The following is a 20,465-nucleotide window of genomic DNA, read 5'->3' on the forward strand; positions in this document are numbered from 1 at the left end:
GCACAAAATTGAAATCTCAGTTAAAAAATAAGGCATTTATAAATACAAGCAAATTAAACCAATTCTGTCTTCTGCTACTGTAAACCACTGTCAGTCTGAACATCATTTGTGTCCAAACCATAGCTTCAAACATATCTAGGAAAACAGACAAAATGTAGAATGGAGAGATTATTCAGGGCAGCTGGTTAACTGTAGTCTCCAAGAGATGGCACATCTAATTTTTGTCTTCCTTTGCAAAGGAACCAACAATGCAGTGTGTTCATTGAGTAAGAACACATTATGTAATCTAATTAATTTTAAAATCACCTTTTAAAGCCTGCTATCTTTGCCACCTTATCTTTGCAGCAAAGGTGCAGATTTTAGCAGTGTTATCTTATCCCAGTTCTAGCAGCATTTGTGAAGACAGTCAGTCTCTATCTCAAAACAATAAGCATCTCTCCATGTATTTCCAGGAAATTAGTTACTTCCAGTTTCCTGGTGAATTACTGATGAGGATGCTGAAAATGCTGATTCTCCCTCTGGTTGTCTCAAGGTAAGTGAAGACAATGATTATTCCAACAACTTTTGAAGTTTCCTAAATGAGATTTGTCATCACAATGGTTTAGTTGTGACTGAATTAGGTGACAGTGCCAGAGGCATCACTGCTGCTGTACATTCATATTCATAGTGAATCATAAAAATGTGTTTTAATTGATAGGATCATTTCTACCATACATCATTTCCACCTCATACAAGTATTATTTGCTTTAAAATTAATGTGTTGGATTTTTAAATCAGTTTTTTTTTCCCCTTGCAATGAGAGGAGTTTTTCTTTCAAGGTACTTAGAAGTTAAATATATGGAATAAATAACCAACCTTATCAAAATGCTTACCTTAAATCTAAACAACTGAAATAATACCCTATATAAATGTGATGAAAAAGCACAGTTAATTTGTAGTATTTTGAGGTGTGCTATAGTGTGATAAATATTGAAAAAACCCTGTGTCTCCAGTGAGCTAATAATGTATAGCTGGTTTTAGCTGGAAGTGAAAGTGATCTCTTTGTTCATTAAAGGTAGAACCTTTAGTGGTGTCACTTTATCAGTAGCAGAATTAATGATCTCAGTGCTGGTACTGACTGGTGCATGGCAGCTGCCTTTGCAGAGGGAGGATGAAGCTTAGGGCAGGCTTTTCTCTAAGTTTGATCCTTCCCACTGACTGCAGTCACAAAAACACACCAGCTGGGTGGCCAAAAACTCCCTCATGTGCCCAAGGCTGAGGGGTTATTAAAGAGATGGAAAGTAACAGAGCTGACTTTATCAGAGTAAATTTTGGTTCCATTTCTGGAACCTAATTCATACACCAAGACCTCATTTTCCACTCTGAGAAAAAAACAAGTTTCTCGTCTTCAGATCACTGATAGCTGCTGAAAATGCACACAATTAACAGTACTGATTTTATTTTTAAATCATCTACCCTGACATCTGCCTTCTCATGGTTTTTCACAGAACAAAGCTGAGTCATGGTGCTTTGTGCATGAAACTGGTTTTATAACCATAGACTCACACCTGGTCCTGGCCCATGCATCTAGAGAACACCAAGACAAAACACGGAAGGAGATTTTGTTTTGAGAGGTGAAAAGAGTTTTCCAAAGAAAATAAGAGTTTTCTTACATGAGAAAACTACTTAACAAGGAGCACAGCAAAAGGTTGGAGCAGATTTCCATGTCCTTCTCTAAAATGTGGAGTTCTTCAGATCCCCTTGTATATTTAGAGATGTTAGGAAGAGCAGCAGCACATCAGGAAAGAGCTGCTCTGGCACAACCTGAGATGGCTCTGATTGCCTGGAGATGTGACAGCTCTGAGCCTCACTGTCACAGCAGCTGCACTGTGTCCTCTGAGGCAGAAAGAGAAGAAACGACAAACCTTCAAAGAGGTTCAATTCCCCTTGAAAGACAGTGTGAGTCCATCTCCCTTTACAAACTAGCAGTGCCCACTATTACAAACTGGAATGGCAGGGTTTGCAAGAAAAAAACACTCCAGATACAATGACATTCTTGTACAGTTTGGGCTTTTTTGGCTGGTTGTCTTTTGGGATTTTTTAATAACAAGCACAGTGTTTTCCACATATGTATTTCATAAAATCAGTAAACCAGTACTCTGTATTTTTTCCAATCTGCATGCACATTTAAACTACATTTCTTTGTGGATTTGGAATATCCTCAGCCTGTCCTGCCAGAGCAATGGCATTTAAATTATCTTTAAAATTTCTATCTATTATTGTTTACAAAAGCCAGAAGCACAGCACATAAAAAGAACTCTAAATATTGCTCTCCTAGTTGAAATTAATGCAAGTTTTTCTTTGAACATACAAGTAAAGAAATTACTTGTAAAGCAAAAGAAAGGTGAGAAAGGAAGATTAAAGAGGGATTTAGTGCAAACTACCATGTTTCCAAGTCTAGAACTTATTTTGAAGAGTTGTAGCAGAAGTAAAAAGTGGCAACTGCATGGGTCAGAAGATTGACAATAGAATAGAAAATCTTGTACTTACAGACTGCTAGCAGAAATCCAGCCTTAAACAGAAATGGCTGAAAATTTGTACTCCCTCTCTTCACCTGAGTGTTAGAGAGTTAGAGCAGAACTTTGCAGATTGTATTCATTAGAAATGAGGAAATTATGATAAAGTCAGGTATCTCTGAATGGTGTTTATTTTAAAAGTTCCTTGGATGCAGAGGAAATCTGTCAAACAACAGCAGACCATTTCTTCATGTACAGTTTCTTGATTTCCTGAACTTTGTTCCTGCTCCTGGAACTGCTCTATCCCAGAGCTCCTGCACCTATTTCTGATGTCTCCTGTCATCTGTGGTCTCACTTCTTTCTTTACTCACAGACAGAAAAATCTTGGCAAAACAAAAACCATACACTAGCCTGTCAGTCTGAGCCCTGCAGGAGCTTTTGTTTTTGTTGAGGCATGGACCTTCATTAAGGGTGGGGGTTGATATTATTTCAGTTATCTGGTTACATAAACAAGCTTCATAGCATCATAGAACAAATCTGAAATAACTATCTCTTTATTACACCCATCCTCTGCCCGAGGTTTAACCCTGCTCATACCTATCAGTATCCCCTGTGTGCAGAGTTTGCTTTTCTCAGCTGCAAGAACATGTACACACAACACTTCTGTTGGCAAGATAAAGAAAATGATAAATAGTTGACAGTCTGCCCAATGGATACTCAGTACTGGAACCTTACATGACCAAATTTTAGAACCTGTAGTTACTAGATGTACACTGCTTAATTTATGTGCAAATGCAGGATACTGCTGTTAGACCTGGAAATGGAAATATTTAAGGAGCATGGAGAGAATAGGAGCCAAATCTGAATTTGTAGTTACACATTTAGGCACTGTCCAAGCTCTTACTGCAGCTGGACAAGGAGATGTCCTCAACAAGCCTGAAAGATCACCTGCAGAAACTCTGAAATTCTCTGATTCTCTCTGGGACAGAGGCTTCGGTCCTCATTTGACAGGGACAATGCAAATAGTGTATTTTCCTCCTTATACGCAAAATGTTTCAGCCTTCAACACATCTCAGGTTTTCCAGCAGGCACGCGCACAGTGCCCGTGCATCCTGCCCTGGGAGTTTTGTGTCTCAAACAGAACTCAGATCTGTGAGGCAGATCCCGTGCTCAGGTTTGTTAAATTCCCTTTTATCCCCTCCGGCATTCCCGGGGGCTCGGGCTGAGATCCCGCAATGCAGCCCGCGGCCAGCAGGCGGCGCTGCTGGGACACAGAGAGACCGCGCCCGGGACTGCCCGGGAACCCCCGGGACACCGGGACTGCCCGGGAACCCCCGGGATACCGGGACTGCCTGGGAACCCCCCGAACACCGTGACTGCCCGGGAACCCCCGGAATACCGGGATTGCCGGTACCAGTGCCTGGAAACCCCTGGAATCCCGAGATTGCCGGTGCCACTGCCTCGGTTCCCGCATCCCGGGATTGCCAGTGTCACTCCCTATCCAGAAAATAAACTCTCTTTCACTGTGGTTATTTACAAACTTCCACAGACACACACTCTTATGGGATTCCTTCACCTGCTCCCAGGACAGAGATTGGCAGAGATCAACTCATCACTCAACTTCTTAAATGCTTGAAATCATCCAATCTGATGTCAATGTCTTTGTGCTCTGCATGATACAAAAAACTGGGAAAGGAAGAAAGAATCAACATTCTCCTTAGTATCTTCTCACATTTGCTAAAAACAATACAAACCCTCTGACCTGCTCCTGTCTGTGCCAGCTCCAGCATGGCCAGCCGTGCTGGCAGGCACTGGCCCACAAGTCACACACTGTCACCTTCCTGCAGAGCATTTTTGTCCTTGTGCCTGTTCCCTACCCCATCATCTTCAGCTCATGTCACCAGCTTTGTACTGATCAGCTCCCAGTGGGCCAGAAACTTGATTTTCAGTAAGCATGACTGCTTTGACTTGAGCTTTTTGTGGAGGCCAGTACTGAAATTTGATCTGTCACAACTCCAAAGTTTTCAAGAATAATATTGTACTGTAATTTACCACTGTTGAGGCATTTCTAGTGCTGCTTTTTGGCATGGATTCCTTCCAGTAGGCAGAGACCCATGAGCAAGGCTGGAGAAGAGGCAGGGCTTGCAGACCCTGGTTCTTTTTCAAGTTAATTCTAGAAGTCTGCAAATTATTTCTCTCCTGTGGATGTAAAGTTCCACAGACCTGTCAGGAACATGACTCTCTGTGAATGAACATGTTTTTAATAAGGGCTCTCACACAGTGTTTGACTGCACAAGCCTTGGTTGTTCAGAAAAGCAGCTAAAACAGAGTTACACAGGTTTGCACCAGCTGAGCATCCTGAGTTCTCTTTGTTCTGTATGTCTATCTATATATGTAATAGAAACTTGCATCTTGTATTCCAGCACCCTCCTGGTTTAGATGATTAGGCTTTTATCTGGAAAGAGATTCAGGGACAAGTTTCCCAAGGCTGTGATTAGCAGAAAGCAATGAGAATGCTTGTGGGGATGAATTGTTAGGGCAGACTTGAACTGTTCAGCTGTTGAAACAGACTGGCTTCTCCAGCAAATATTCCCTTTGGAAAAAAAACAGTTTAGTTTTTTAAGCTTAGGAAGATTATTACATTTTGTATTTATTTACCACCAACCATTTTCTAGATGTTTAAAAAATATTGAGTAGCAAAGATTTGATCCTTTTCTATGAGCAGATCCTGCTAAGGAAATATTATTCCCTTTATAGTCAAAATAAAATAACTTATTTGACCTGTATTTTTTTAAATTATAGAGCTTGTTCCTCTGAGTATGTCACACAAGTACAAACAAGAGTATGCGAATAAATATTTTATTTATTTGAAGGCCCATTTGGGGGTAGTAATAAATATTAGTTACTACTGTGGTTTTGCTGATGAATTAAACGCAATATTCTAAATATAGTACTGTCTTTCTTTAAAGGGATTCCTGTCCATAATGCCATCAGTTCTGGTAATCCTTCATCCTTCTGCTCACATTCCTGACTTGGTGATTCTTACTCATGCTCTTAAAGCCTAGTATTTAATTAGAAACTTCTCTTTTTAGTACCCTTTCCCCCATATTTTTTCCCCCAGCTCTCTGATTGGGGAACATGCTGGCATTTGAGCATCTCACCAACAACAAATACTGCTCATTGTGTTTTAATGGAATTCTGTTTGGCTGTACAGGGCCAAACCAAACTGACCATGGGCCTGGGCAGGTTGTGTGGGGCATTGTTTGTTTGCTCTCAGCTGCAGATGCAACTGGCAATAAACACAACTGGAGATTGTTTGTCTGATTTGCTACTTAAGATCACCATTTGTTAGGGACAAAAAGTTTGACCCAAACTCTCCAAGACCTGTATTGCAATTGACAATCTAAACCTTTTACCATGATTATAAACCACTTTCTGATAATATCAGTAAAATATCCATTCAGAATGAAAACAGATCTCTAAAAGGCTATGGAATTTCTTTTTCTATTTATGGTTATATTTAAATAAAGAGGATAGCCAAAATCAAGATACTCAATAATACTGGTTTTACATGAATGTGAATTTGTGCAGTACTGTTTCTTCTAATACACCCCTGGTACTAAGAGGTATTTTCCATGTTGTCTTGAAATACAATTTACCTGAAGAGTAAATGGGAAAGGGTGGATAACAGAAGGTTCTGGTCAGTTTGGGCTTGGTATTTTCTGCTGTGTATTAAACTATTCCCTTAAATACCAACCACTCTGTTCTTACCCTTGTCCTTATCCTACAGCCACTGCCAGACTGGGGTGAATTTAAAAGACAAGTAGATGTGACACTTGGGGACATGGTTTAGTGGACTTGGCAGTGCTGGGGGAAGGAACAGTTGGGCTTAAAGATATTTTTCAACCTGAACAATTCTATAGGTCTATAATTGAGTGTGTTCAAATTTGGGTACTGTATTATCTAGTGAGGTGCTGAGGAGCAGCTGCAAAATGCTGCCTCTGGGTCTCTGAAGAACCTGCTCAGAAAAATGTTTCATAAAGTACCAAGGCAAAAGTATTTTCCATAGAATGAAACTGCTTTGGGAACACAGGGCTTTTTTTCTTCACATTATTGGGCTCTGGACTTTTCCCTCTATTTCACCTGAGATAGAAAAACATTGGCACTGAGGAACATCCATTCCCCAACAGGGGAGGGGAAACCTGCAGGGTTAGAATGGGGAAATCTGTGGGGGACCTGAAAGGTGACATAAAGTGTGTAGAAATTCCCATTTCTGCACTACCTGTCACGTGTATCACTGGAATGTAAATAATAATAAAAGTACATTTCATTCCAGAGAGAACAAGCTGTCAGCCCTTTCCTAGGATAGATCACCTCAAGTCTTTACTGTGGAGAAAGTCAATGTAGAGAAGTGAGTTTTAAGGAGATGACTAGAGGGAATAAATATATTTACTTTTACAGTGAAAAGCAAAACTACTTGGATGAAACTGGAAGAGAGGGATTACCCAAGGGTAAGAAGAACCAGTCAGAAAGCAATCTCACTTGACATTTTCAATTCTCCATATTGCTATTATATTGCAGAACTGGAGTCAGATTACCCCAAAAGTCATCTGAGATGGCTTCAGCTTGTAGAGGAAATTTTTTATTCCTCCTCCATGCCTGAGACATTTTCAGAAGTTTCTCCATGTTATCCTCTGGAACATTTTCAATGCTATTAGCTGTGTTTAGGAATATTAAGTCTAATGGTCAGATCCAATACTGTTTTCTAGTGTTTTCTTTTGTTTGTGCAACCCAGAGGTCCAGACTGTTTCAATGAAAAATGACATGTTGCAATTTTACACCATAATGTCAAAATTGGACCAACTCAGTAGAAATTATTTAGGGAGTGTCAGTAGGGATCTAGTGACGTGCAAGAGGAATCTGTGGTCACAGAGTGAATGGGTGTGGAAAGCACTGAAGTGATTACAAATGGGGTATGAGCTGTTTGCAACCCGACAGAATTTTTCTGCCGTCCTCTGAGAGCTCTAAAATACTTAGTGTCCCACAAAGGAATGGGACTGACATGTGGAGCTTGAGGGGCTGGCTGGATTCCCTCTGTTTTCTTAGACAAAAAACAGTTTAATAAATCTGACATTTGTTTATAATCCAAATTTGTGATTCAAATCCTTTTGCTTTTTGCTTAATCTAAAAATGCTTGAAAGAACTGACAGAAGAAAAAAAAAACAAGTATTAATAAGATCCTTGGCTCCTCCCACCGTGTGAAGCTGCACATCCATAATTAATAGATAATTTGGGTTTGTTTGCATCCTGACCTTTGAATTTAGGAAACACCTTTTTTTAAAATCAGAACAGCTGAAGTCAACAAGCCAACCTGAATTCTGCATGAGCTACACTGCAATCTCCTTTGTCAGACAGTGACCAAAGGTTGCTGTTCATCCCTTCCAGAACTCACAGATGTATCACAGTAACCTCACACATGCAGGTGACAGAACAGCCACTGGACATCAGCCTTCACTGTGTGCTCTACAAAGTCCTGCCTTGTTTATATCAGTCCATAAAAGCAGATTTCTTATTGCACAAGAAAGAGAAAATAAAATACATCATGTGAATTCCTGACAGGATTTTTGCTGTGTATGTCAATTTATCTTTAAGAGTTAGAAGTCTTAGATGATCAAGGAGATATCAACATTTTGGTTAAAAAATAAAAATATTGCTATTTTATAAAGCAATTTAAGAAATGAAATCTCAAAATGATGCATGTTATGACACTTTAGAAATGTAGATTGGTTACTCTCCTAGCAGCCTAGCTGTGAAATTAAACACAATCACTGCAAGCAGTGTATTGATCTTTTGACATGTTTTTGTTGCTTTTGTTGCTTGAAGATCAAGACCCAGATTTTCCATCATGCCTGACACCTTGGGCTTCCACTGTGTTTAGTAAAGTAGCTACATACTGGGGCTCTGAAAAGTGAATTCACATTTCAAGTGCTGTTTACAGCTGAGAGTCCAACCATACAGAAACTGCTGCAGCAGTCCTGTCTGTAGTACAGCTATCACTTTCTGCAGTTGAGTGGTTTTTGAGCTTAGACACTATTTCAATTATATCAAGATACCTAAACTTTTAAAAAGTTTTGAACAGGAGATGAACCTTAGTAACCCCTTGGGCCTTCAGGAGGATTTGCCAACTACACTTGCCAACTCCTTTGAAAACCAGGCTGTAATATCAGGAAATTTGGAATAATACAAGACACTGGGGACCATTCCACTGAGACAGTCCCTTAGCTGTGTTCAGCTCAGCAGGAGGCTGCAGCACACACACTGTAACTCATCTCTGTCAGGAGGGGCAGACCCTGGGGCAGGGGAAGCAGCCAGGGCTGGGCTGTGATCTTCCCACCACTGCCACTGCCCTTTCTCTACTGCAGCCATGCAGGGTCTTGCTCTGCAAGTGGTTTGCAGATTAGAAGAAAGCAAAAGGACATCCTGAAACTAAAAAATCATTCTGATCCTTCTTTCTCACTGCTGAAATAATTTTAACTACACTGGAGACTAAGAGAAAATCAAGCATTAAACTATAAAAAGAGCCAGAGAAAGTTTCTGGTCTCTTTCTTTCATTACTGTAGGAGTTTTATTTTCTCTGTTGCAAACATTACTCTGAAAATGTTGTCTCCACAGAAGTGAGGCAGCCTCTTCTGAAAGCACAGATAGCTGGGCACAGATGAGAAAAGTGTGATGGTTCACTGCAATACACAGATCCCCTCAGGAAGATTTTTTTTTTGCTGGAAGTGTCTGTCCTTATTTAATTTCTCTCTTTCTGTGCCCATAAAATGGAGATATTTCCTTCCTGCATTAGAGGAGGTGAAGCATTTTGAGATGATTAAATGGCTTGTGCTGTGGAAATGCACATCATTATCATGTTGAGACTTGAAGGCACTGACCTTGACAAAAAGGTGAGCGCCAGCCTGCCTGCATGATCAGGCAGCATTAGTGAGGCCAGCACTTCCCTTTCATGATGCTCAATGCAATATAATCATCTCTAATGTAGCTGTTGGAGGCACTTCCCAGCCTTGCTGGGAGAACTTGCTCAGGGAGGTCTTTTCCACAGCATGCAATTACAAAATGAGAATGGGAGGGAGGGAATGGGATGAATGAAAACAAACATCATTCTAGGAACAACTGTTGGTGGTTAATACTTGACCATTACTTCTTGACAGGATTAATGTCTTTCTAATCACACTAATCCCTTCTGATAACTTTATCCATAATCCATCTATTTCAAAGCAACATCCAGATGGCTTCTGGTGGAGAGGAAGACAAAATAAACATGCAGAATGGGGTCTTAGCAGCAGCTTCTTGTATTTTCCCTTTCTGGGGATATAAGGTTTGATCTCGAGACAGGACAAAAAATGTGCTTTCATCAGACAGCAAGAGAAAAACCCAGAGAATTGCAGAGAAGATGGAAAGTTCTATTTTTATTTGTAAATGAAATACCTGATGCTTATCTGTGACAGCCAGAACAAGCCTAGAGGTGCTCAAAAGGGTTTAGCTACTTGTTTGCATGGGACTAAGTAGATTTCCAAGATATTGGAAAGAATTCCATTCTTCTTTATGTCAAAAATTCTATTTTAGTTTTGGGGGTTTTACATGGATTTCCCTCAAAGCAGATGTGAAACTTTGTACTTGATTCTTTGGTTTGTACAATTACAAATACTTTAAACAATGTAGAAACTGTACCTTTTTTATTAGTCACATATAATTCCTAGAATTGAAGATTCTTTCCCTTCTTCCCCTCTTTCCCTTTAGGCTTGACAAGTTTTTTCTATACAAGCTAAGAAATGGTCTTTGAACATTAAATCACAAATTTGTAGATTTTTTTTTTCCCCAGACTGATTAAAGGAGTGAGATGTACAGTAATTATTTAGAAAAGCTGCAGACTGTTTTTTCTTGTCTTAATCCTGTTTTGTCCATTTGGCAATCATTAAAGCACGCTATGGAAGCTACACATGAATCATATGTGTGGAAACTACTTAACTACACAGCATCTTAAATTATTTCAATCTACAAATCAAATATCTGCTCTGTTCTTTCAAGGCCAACCAGATTCTGAGGTTTGACAAGAATTAAAGGTACACTGTTTTCCATTCAGTGTGTTTCAGAGAGTCTAGAATGGAAACCATGAGAATAGCTTAGTCCTGGTTTAGAAGAATCTTGGGAAACTCTTCAGGAGGTTTTTATGTAGCCAAGAGTGCCTGATGAAAATTATATTCAGAGGGAGGACCTGAGCATGATACAGTGGTCTTAGTCTAAACTAGCTGGAAGCTTATTCCTCCTGCCCCTCCTGCTCCCTAGGAAGTAAGAAGAGCACTTTTCTTGTCATCCTGCATTGTGTGAGTAGAACTCTAGAGATGAACAGTAATAAACTCCTGTGATGTGTCTGTGTATTACTTGCTTTGTACAATAACTGTGATAACCACTGTGTCTCAATCTTTGTCCTGTCCTTAACCTTTGTCTTTTGTCCTGTTCTGTCTGATATCAAACACAGGAAGTCAAACAAAAAATAGTGAATGAGTGATTACTGTCTCACCCTAGTTACAGGCGTTTCTGAGATGATTCTGAGCTGTTGTCTAAAGTAACATGAGCACTGTTAGTCCCCAGCCTTTGGAGAACTGGTTCCAGTGCTCTGTTCCTGAGCACTGCAGGCCATGGAGAACACAGGGCTTTGTCTGAGCCCAGACCTCTGTTCAGGCTTCTGTCACACCAGTTACCCCACTGCACCTCCACAGTTAATTACTTTTGACGACTTTCTCATCACAGCATGAACTGAGCATGACTTTATCTGGTGACAGGATAATCTCATTACAGATGATGATCTTGTTAATGAATATCCCCAAGACAGAGCAATCTCATTATTAGCCCCCTCAGGATTTGCCACCTATAAGCCAAGGTAAGATTAGATTCCAGCTGAACAACATCCTCCCAAATCCTAAGACCCATCTTGAGGCTGAGGTAACAATCCTAAACTCACCTGAACCACTGGACATATTTAATTAGGATTTTTGTCCCTAAGTACTTCTGGAAATACTTCTCAGGTGAGCAGTCAAGACATGGTTCATCCCTCTGCTGTTCTGTAGAACCAACATGGCCCAGAGGCATCAAGGACAAGAACAGTGCAGCTCCTCCACAGTGACAGTGGCTCCAGGGCAGCACCAGGGAGGGCAGGGGAGTGAACTGTCTGTCTGTCTGTCTCCTTGGCAGTGTCCTCCCCCAGGAACTGCTCTGCCTACAACTTACAGCTCTGCTGCTCAGTCAGCCCTTCACACCACTGCTGTCACTGCCCTGCATAATGAATCTATAAAGAAGCCTGAAAACTCTTACCATGAAAAACATCCAACTGGTTAAAAATCTGATTTTAATTTTAATTTTTTTTTCTTTTTTCTTTTTCTTTTTTTGTTCTTCTTTTTGTTCTTGTTTTTGGTTTTGTTTTGCTTTTGGTGGTTTATTTTTTTTTTTTTCCCTGGGAGTGTTGGGGTGGAACAGTGCTGTACTCTAGTACAATACAGGTATCTACTCTGTACAGCAATGAGCTGTCAAACTGGCTCGATGGCCTAAGAGTTCAGTCCTAAAAATCTAATAACAACACAGGTTTTTTTTTAACAGAAAACTGTCACATTAATTTGAGATAAATATATTTAATGGAACTGTTTTATTTAAAAAAAAATGTTTTAGAATATTTATTCTTCTGTATGGACTCATCCCAAGGAAATGTCAAGGAACAAAGTAGCATTCCTATCACTGTATTTTCAATATGCAGTGCTGTGTTTGTGCACACTGCTTTGTAGACACATAGAAAGGTGGAATTTTTATCAAATTCAATGATAAATAAAAGCAAAGAGCAATAGTTACAAGAGTGAGAGTTACTGAGATGCTCATTTTCTAAATTATCCAGACTCCAGTGCACCCTTGCTCCTATAGTGTTAACAAAACCCATGCTAGATGAGAGATTGGCAGTGCAGAAAAGCAATACATTTTCTTAATTAATCTAGTGGATAGCTGGAACCTGAACACTAAATCCACCCATTTGATTTCATTAAATCTACTATAAAGGTTAAGCTGCACTTTAGCATTGGCTCTAGACAACCTCTCTCAGCAGTGTGAGCTCAAGGAGATCTCATTCAAGGAGGTGCAGCTTAGTAAATATTTATGAGAACAGGCCTGATAAATAGGTCTGTTTTGATAAGAAAGATGGACACAGGGTAAATGTGGTATTTTATTTCACCTGTACTTTTCCTGAGATGGATGTTTTGGAGAGTTCACAGAAAATTATCTAAAGTTAAATCTCAATTTAAAGCCCCAAACAACACTGCTGTCTGTGGAAAATCAAATCCCAGACTCAAGTCACTTGGAAAATGCATCGGGGTCTATGTCAAAGCAGCCTAAAGAAACCTCAGGGGCCAAAGGGTGCCCTGTCTAATTTGTCTGTACAAGAGGGTCAGGGGGAGCTAAATCTCATGGTAGAGATTTGTATGGCTTGGCACAAGCAAGGGGATGGACACTGGTGATGCTCTGGCAGTGCTGGGCAGGGAGCTGAAAAGGAAAGGTCCTGATGGGTCCCTTCCAACCCAGCATATTCTGTGATTGCATGGCTATTATTCTCTGATTCTGTGAAAAGGCTGAAGTGATCACAGCATGTTCTTTGCCCCCAGCTGGTCAGCCACACTTCCCATGGAGGTGTTTCCTCTGAATCCCATCCACTGTCCCCACTTAGACTGGAGGCACACTGAATTACTGCTTCCAATGTGCCCCTGCTAAAACAAAAATACATTGTGCTTTGAATTGATTTAGAAAGGAAAAAAGTTATTCTTTTAGGTAAAGAATGGACTATATGACAAAATTGCCCCTTAGTGTTTTTAATTTCAAAATTGTGTCCCCAGTTCACACAGGAAGGGGTGAGTGGGTTGATCAGATTTTCTTCAGAGGTCTGTTCAAACCTGAATTATTCTATTATTCTATAAAACTATGTGTAGAGTATAACACACAGAGTTTTAATAAGTATTGTCACAGCTCTTGTGAATGAGCCATCACATGTGTAACATGTGTAAAACTGTCCCTGGAATTTCAGGATTCAGTCCCCACATGTGCAGCCTGAGCTTGCAAGTTCATTCCAGTAACCAGGATCTGACCTGGCAATTGGAAACCACCCTTCAGACACAGAGACTACAGCTTTAGTGCTACTGGCAAGCTTATTAAAACACTGAAATGTAGAATCAGCTGTCAGAGAAGCAGGCAGGCAGGAATAATTCAGAACTTAGGCAAGAGTAACAATTAGTGCTGTGTTTTCCCCCCACAGTTTGATGTCTGGGCTCGCAGCCCTGGATGCCAAGACCTCCAGTCGCTTGGGAATCATAACCATCACTTACTACCTGTGGACAACGTTTGTGGCTGTGGTTGTGGGAATAATCATGGTCTCCATTATCCACCCTGGTGGAGCAGCACAGAAGGAGAGCACTGAGGAGGGTGGAAAGCCCATCATGAGCTCTGCGGACGCACTGCTGGACTTAATCCGGTAACCACATCCATTCTTTCTGCTTTCTGAAGGCAGCATTTTGTACAGAACTGCAGCAGGAACTGTGGCCTGAGCATAAGTTCTGAATCTCAGGAAAAATATTTTGTTGAGACTGAGAAAAAAGTAAATTTCAGAAGATAATCTTCAAGTTATCAGCTGTTTACACTGGCTATTTCTTGTAAAATGTAAATGAATGGCCACCAACCAACAACAATGGAGCAGGTCTTTAATAACCCACAGGACCCCTTTAGCCTGTGGAGCTCAGCACCAAATCCATGATTAGGGTCAAGGGAGTAGGAAAATGTAATGTTCATTTAAATAAGAGTAGACAGTTGCAATAGGCAAAACGTTAAATAAAGGAAACTTTTTTCAGGAAGTAATTCTTAAAAGTGCTGTTACAGCTGCTCATACCAATTTGCAGATAAAGGACACAATTAGAAAGACCACTGTTGAGTAGTTTTTATTCTGCTTTTGGGCTTTTTCTTATTTGTTTTATTTTGTTTGGCAAAAGACACAGTTGCACTTTCAGAGCAGCATTAGGGCACTGCTGGGATTTGATGCGTTGTCTGAAATCCCAAAATTTCAGGTGCTAGTGGGATTTGTCTGTTGACTGAACATATTCTGTGCCTCAGATTTATTTTGCTCATGCAGAAAGCCCAAGTTTTGCCTTTGTTTGGTGGTTCCTCAGGTTGCTGATCATAGACTACATCAGTCATGGGTTTTCAGGACAAGTGTGTATCCACCACAGAGAATTCTCTTTGGAGTTCAACTTACTAAAATTTAAAATGGTGCAGAGTTTGTCTTTCAAAAGCCCAAATTCCTGACCCTGACAGCATGTCAGCACACAAAGTACTTTAACTACACTTACTTGGACTGCAGATCAGAAGGAACTGGAGGAAAAGCTTACAAAAGACCCGGTTTTTCTCCTCCATTTAGCCAGGCCACCTGTATTTTATCAGTGTCTTTGTGTGAATGGGCCAAATTCAGTCATGGAGCAGCAGCAGAGAACAATCTCTTTTGCAGCTTTTCATAAAACCAGCATCTTCATCTGCATTGGGAAGATACCCACCTGTACTCTCCATGACTTTGCATGATGGATGGATGTGCAGTGGAATTCCCAGGTCTGTTTGTGACATTGCCTCAAGTCACATTATTCTGTTTCTGCTGCACAAAGGACTGTAAATCCTGCACCAAGAGCAAGTTACAGGAGCTTTGCATCCCTTAGTATGACAGAGTAGCATAAGAAAGAAAGGAGAATTTAAGAAAAATGCAATCTTAATTATTATCTTCAGAGTGGCAATGTTTGGGAACCATTCCTAGAGTGCTGAGCTGTTTCTAAGGCCTCAGCCTGAGACAGGGAAAGGCACAGTGGGACACAGTGCAGAGGTAAATCCAAATGGATCTTACAGCTCTGTCTGGGAAGGGCATTCCTCACCACAGGTTCTCAATCCCTTTCTCACACCAGCCCAGTTGCCTTAGAGGTTCAGAGTAAGCTTGTCATGGAGATGAGTTAGATGGAAAGTGATCTGGGTTTTCAAAATCAAAATTTTCTATAATATTGTGTTTGCAAACAAACACCAAGACCTGAGTTACAACTTCATCTCCTCACTTCTGTACACCAGGGGTGTTGTGGTGAGGTTTGGGAACACTTAATTCCACTGAGCCTCACTGCAGGTCAGAAAACATGTAAACATGTCCTGATCTAAACATTTGCAAGTATCCTCCTATAATTTCACTTTCTGCAAACATTTACCCAAGCAAATCATAACAGCTTGTGTGCACATTTCAGGTATTCAAGTTACCAAGCAGCCACGTGCTCCTAGTCTGCAAAACCTGAAATTCTTCACTGGTTTGGGCAGGTGTTAACACTGACAAGGTCAACAAGCCCCTCTCACTACCAAAGGTTAAAAAAAGAGAATAAAGCTCAGTCTCCTTTTGCTGTGCTAAGCAGCAGCCACAGCTGCAATCTTTCTATCCTGAGAGCACAAATGGTTTCTATTCCTCTGCTCCAGAAATAACCACACTTACTAAATAAATAAATAAAAACAACGGAACTGTGGGGAATGGGCTTTCAGCCTAGGCAAACACTATGGGTGAAATTCTGGCTCTGCTGCAGTCAGTTGCAAGACTCTTAAATATCTGTGTGGAAGTCTGGATTAAATGTAATGATGTATCTGCTGGTCAGAGCTAGAAAAGCTGATCCTTTAGCTCAGTGATAAATCACTTCCATTCACAGCTGGAAACCATCTTTTTTCAGCCCAGATTGGCTTATCTTCTCAATTCATTAATTTCCTCTCCGTTTATCAATTGCATATGTGCCCAGAAGTTTACACAGGAAACATCTGGTATTGTGCAAATGAAGAATGCTAAATGTACAAGTGAAGAGATGATATATGTGACATTATTGTGAGGTTTATTTTAAAAGCATGAATCTTGGCATGGGGATTCACCCTCATTGATTTCAGATTTGAAGCCCCTTTGAAATGATGAAAAAAAAATATTATTTCTTGTGATGTTATTGTCATGTCTAGAATTTTTGTCAGCAAGGATGTTGCTAGAAATGGAATGTCTTGAATTTTTGTGTGAGATTTTTGCTTTTAGAGGTGGTTTTAATTAGAAATTAAAGAATATACTGAATCAGCAAAAAATTAAATAAAAAAACTGGTGCAGACCCTTGTGGTTATCCTAAAAACTTGCAACACTAATCAATAACCCCATTATTATTATTTTGCATTATTTTTTAGATGGCATTTCCCCTATACATTTGTCCATTATGTAAAAAAAACCCCCAACCAACCAGTCAAAAAACCCTGAACAACAATGATTTGGTGAGGAGATAACAATGGCACTGTGGTGAATCATTCTGATCCCATCAACATTCTGAATTTCATGCCTCAAAATTGCACCCACAGTTGAATTTTTTTTCTTTTTTTTTTTTTTTTGTTGCCACTCTAAACAGCTGTGCTTGAAAGATTTCCTTTCTAAAGAGAACAGGAATGTTCTGCTGCCTGTGGAAGATGCCCATTTAAGCAGGTGGTTCCTGTGCAGGAGCCTCCCCCTCTCTATTGGAGCTGCACTAAGGACAAGCTCAGGAGGCAGCTGTGACTCTGAAGCTGTGCAGGAATTGCTGTTCTGAAAATGCTTCTCTCTTTAGCTGCCACTGAATTGCTGCATTGAGACAGATGTACAAATCTGCCCTCATTTTATTCAAGGTTTCTGCTGCAAGCACTGCAAGGCCTATGAAAGTATATTTTTTTCCTTTTAAAGTTCTATATAATCCTCAGGCTAAGGATCATGTTGTCTTTAAGCACCTGGTGCTTTATGAGTTTTTATGGATTCATTCTCATGATGTACAATACTTCTGTGAGGCAGGCAAGGATCATTTTCCTTTCTTACAGCTAGGGAACCAAAACACAGGGAAATGAAATTACTTCACTGAGGATTGTACAGAAAATTCTGTGGGGCCAGAAGAAATATTCCCAGCTTATACAAAATCTGGAAGGGTTCTTGTAGGAATGTGGCTTTGGGGCATCTCAAAAGCAATAAATCAACAAAAATCTCTGCCTTCTTCTTCATGTGGGAATTATTGAAATTAACTTTAGAGTTTGTCCCCAAAAATAGGAGTGATATTTTAGTAGCCTTTTATGAGTTAAGAAATTAAGAAAGGCAAGATACAGGTTTTTTAAAAAGTAATTCAGATTTTGAGTGTTTTATTCAAAAGGACAGACAGGGACATATTTAGAAGAATAGTGTTCAATTTAAAATATTAGGTTTACTTTTGTAGAATAATCACCTGACTAGGAAAATAGAAAATGTCTATAATTTGAGGACAAACGTTTACAAAACTTGTTCTGTGAGCCAGGACAACACTGTTGAATTTGCAGTTAATATTTCCACTGTATCTGTTACATTTAGAAGGGGAGATTCTGAAATTATGCCACCTCCATTTGTCACCAAGGGAAATAAAATCTGGCTTATGAAATAAAACAAACAAGCAAAGTTCCAGCCAAACTGGGTTCCCCCTCCTGTTTTACATCAGGCTGACTGCAGATCTGGGCATCAGCTGGTGCAGGGCTCCTGTACATTGTTGGTTTTTCTCGAGTCTAACAAGACAGCTTGGCATCATAAACTTATCCAGCTCAAAAGTCCCAAATAAATCAATTCAGTGAAGGCAGACAGGATCAAATCACACCTTGACCCATGATAAATAAATTTGTACATTACTAAACTTTACTGGAAGGAGAAATCAGAGCATTTTACCACTGAATATTCAGGATTGCATCCAATTTAATAGCAGGTACCCAGAAAATCAATTTGGCTTAACCAAGAGAGGCTTTATTTTTATACCAGTAAGAGTTAGAAGAGGATATAAACACTGCAGAGGATTTATGTTTTCATGGGAATCCTGAGCACTCTTTAAAATCACTTCCTTTCCCTTTTTTCAAACTAAGGGCTATATGGTATATTATTGAAATTGTGTTTCTTGAAAATAGGGCAGGAAAAATCCAGGATCTATGGTAGTGTAGAAAAAGTCCAGGCTGTGCAGAATCAGGAATCAGACCTTTAGAAGTTTGCAACTGAAGACTGAACTGCATGTAGATAGTAAGATCTTTTAGAGTGTATTAAATGATCCAGGTTTAAATTATGAAAGAACTTTCTAAAATAACTATGCTGTACATTAATGGGGTTTTTTTGCCAAAAGCCACTGTGTATTATAGAAATAGAAATAGAACATATAGAAATATTTATCTGTCCTCTATGGCAAAGTACCCTTTTTTACTCTTTTCAGATTGCCAGGGTTTTTTTGTCTCAAAAAAACAACCTTATGCCAGAAATGTTCTGCACTGGGACCAGGTCTTTGCTTCTGGTTAATTATTAAGAGTTCAATCTCCACAGGAGCCCCAACCTTAAGTGTTTACAAAGAACTCTGAAGCTTTCTAAATGTGTGGTCTCTGTTTGGCACAAAATGAATGCACTATGGAATAAAGATAATTCCATGATGAAAACCACCCTGAGGAGATGAGCTATGAAGCAAATTCTGCTCTCTGGTCAGGAGGCTTTAGTCCCAGATGGGGGAGGTGCACAGGGGCCAGGAATGAAAACTGCACTAGGAAAGCTCCAACCTTGCAAAGGAGTTTGTTGTCCATCCTCCTGACAACTGGTCTGGACCTCTTCCATTGTAAACATGCATTTTTTAAAGGAATAACTTGCTCTGCTGGAACCACAGTGGAATACATTGGGCCTGCCATGTTACCTTTGATTTAATTCAGCCTTTTTGAGATGCCTAAAGCTGTGATGTGCTTCCACTTTCAGACAGCCCTGTTGGGGCTTTGTCAGGTCCTTTTCTTCCAGAGGAAGCAGGGTAAGAAAATTCAGATCCCCTACTGGAACTTAAATGCCATGCAGCCCTCAGGACAGATAAAAAGTCCGCATTTGACAAAATGATTCCACAATATGAGTTCTGCTCTAATCTTTGAAAAAAACAAAGCAAGACAAAGTAACTTAGACCTGATTAGTGATTTTTGCATTCTCTAAGTACTTTTTATCCCAATAATGAGGATTTTAGTGCCTCTTTAATTTTTCAAAAGCCTTCTTTCATCCTTTTAGCAGGAGGTAGTATGATGGATACTGAGAAATGAGATGAGGCACTGGAGGTGACTATTGATGTGCAAGATGGCTTCTCACAGGGCCCCTGCTATAGTTTGTATTTTTGGTCCTTCTGGATTAAATTTTGCCCTTGCTTTCAGCAGTGCAAACCCTGCTGGAGCCCCTGACAGCAGCAGGAAGGTATCAGATGTATGACTAAGGACAGGATTTGTGGCTCATGTGTGACAGTAGAGAGGAGTCTACACAACTGATGATAAATTCATGCAGAGGACATAAACTGTAAAGAAATTCTTGAGATAAAGGTAAAGTCACTGAGAATGACCTCAGCCTGTAGTAAATAGGAGCTACATTGCTGTTCATTCTTGGAAAAACTTAGAAATTTACATTTCTCATGTCAAGCCATCCAGGCTCCAGTTTTGCTCTCTGTACCTTTGCTGCATATAGTGACAGGATAAGGTCTCAAACACTTAAATATTAGAATATTGTCAAATTCCCAGCCTTAAAATGATGTTCTTGCAAGCTCAGCTGCGCCTGCTCAAATTTCAGAGCAGAGCATCTAAAGCTGCTTTATGCCTAGTGCAAATATAGGCCAATAAATATTATGAGGACACATACGTAGCAAAAACCCCAGTCTGGTGGCTTTAATTCCACAGTGTGGGAGACTGCAGCCAGACTGTCTGGTGTGGCAGGGATTAGGTGCTGATAACATCAAAGTCTGAGAGCAAAACCAGATTGGGGCTGCAGAGTGCCAGAGGGAAGGGGTGTTCTGAGCCAAGGAAACAACATCTGCCGTACCTGTGGCA

The 20,465-nt window shown here is 40.1% G+C and overlaps 1 protein-coding gene across 1 annotated transcript in view; it reads left to right on the plus strand.

The window, feature by feature from the left end:
* SLC1A7 (solute carrier family 1 member 7) overlaps positions 1-20,465 on the plus strand; it is a 48,200-nt gene that overhangs the window by 793 nt on the left and 26,942 nt on the right. The window contains exons 2-3 of the mRNA XM_033067609.1: positions 453-532; positions 13,840-14,055. Coding sequence (XP_032923500.1) covers positions 453-532; positions 13,840-14,055 — 296 coding nt within the window. The remainder of the gene's footprint in view (positions 1-452; positions 533-13,839; positions 14,056-20,465) is intronic.

The sequence above is a fragment of the Catharus ustulatus genome, chromosome 9 (assembly GCF_009819885.2).
Source record: "Catharus ustulatus isolate bCatUst1 chromosome 9, bCatUst1.pri.v2, whole genome shotgun sequence".
Lineage (NCBI taxonomy): Eukaryota > Metazoa > Chordata > Aves > Passeriformes > Turdidae > Catharus > Catharus ustulatus.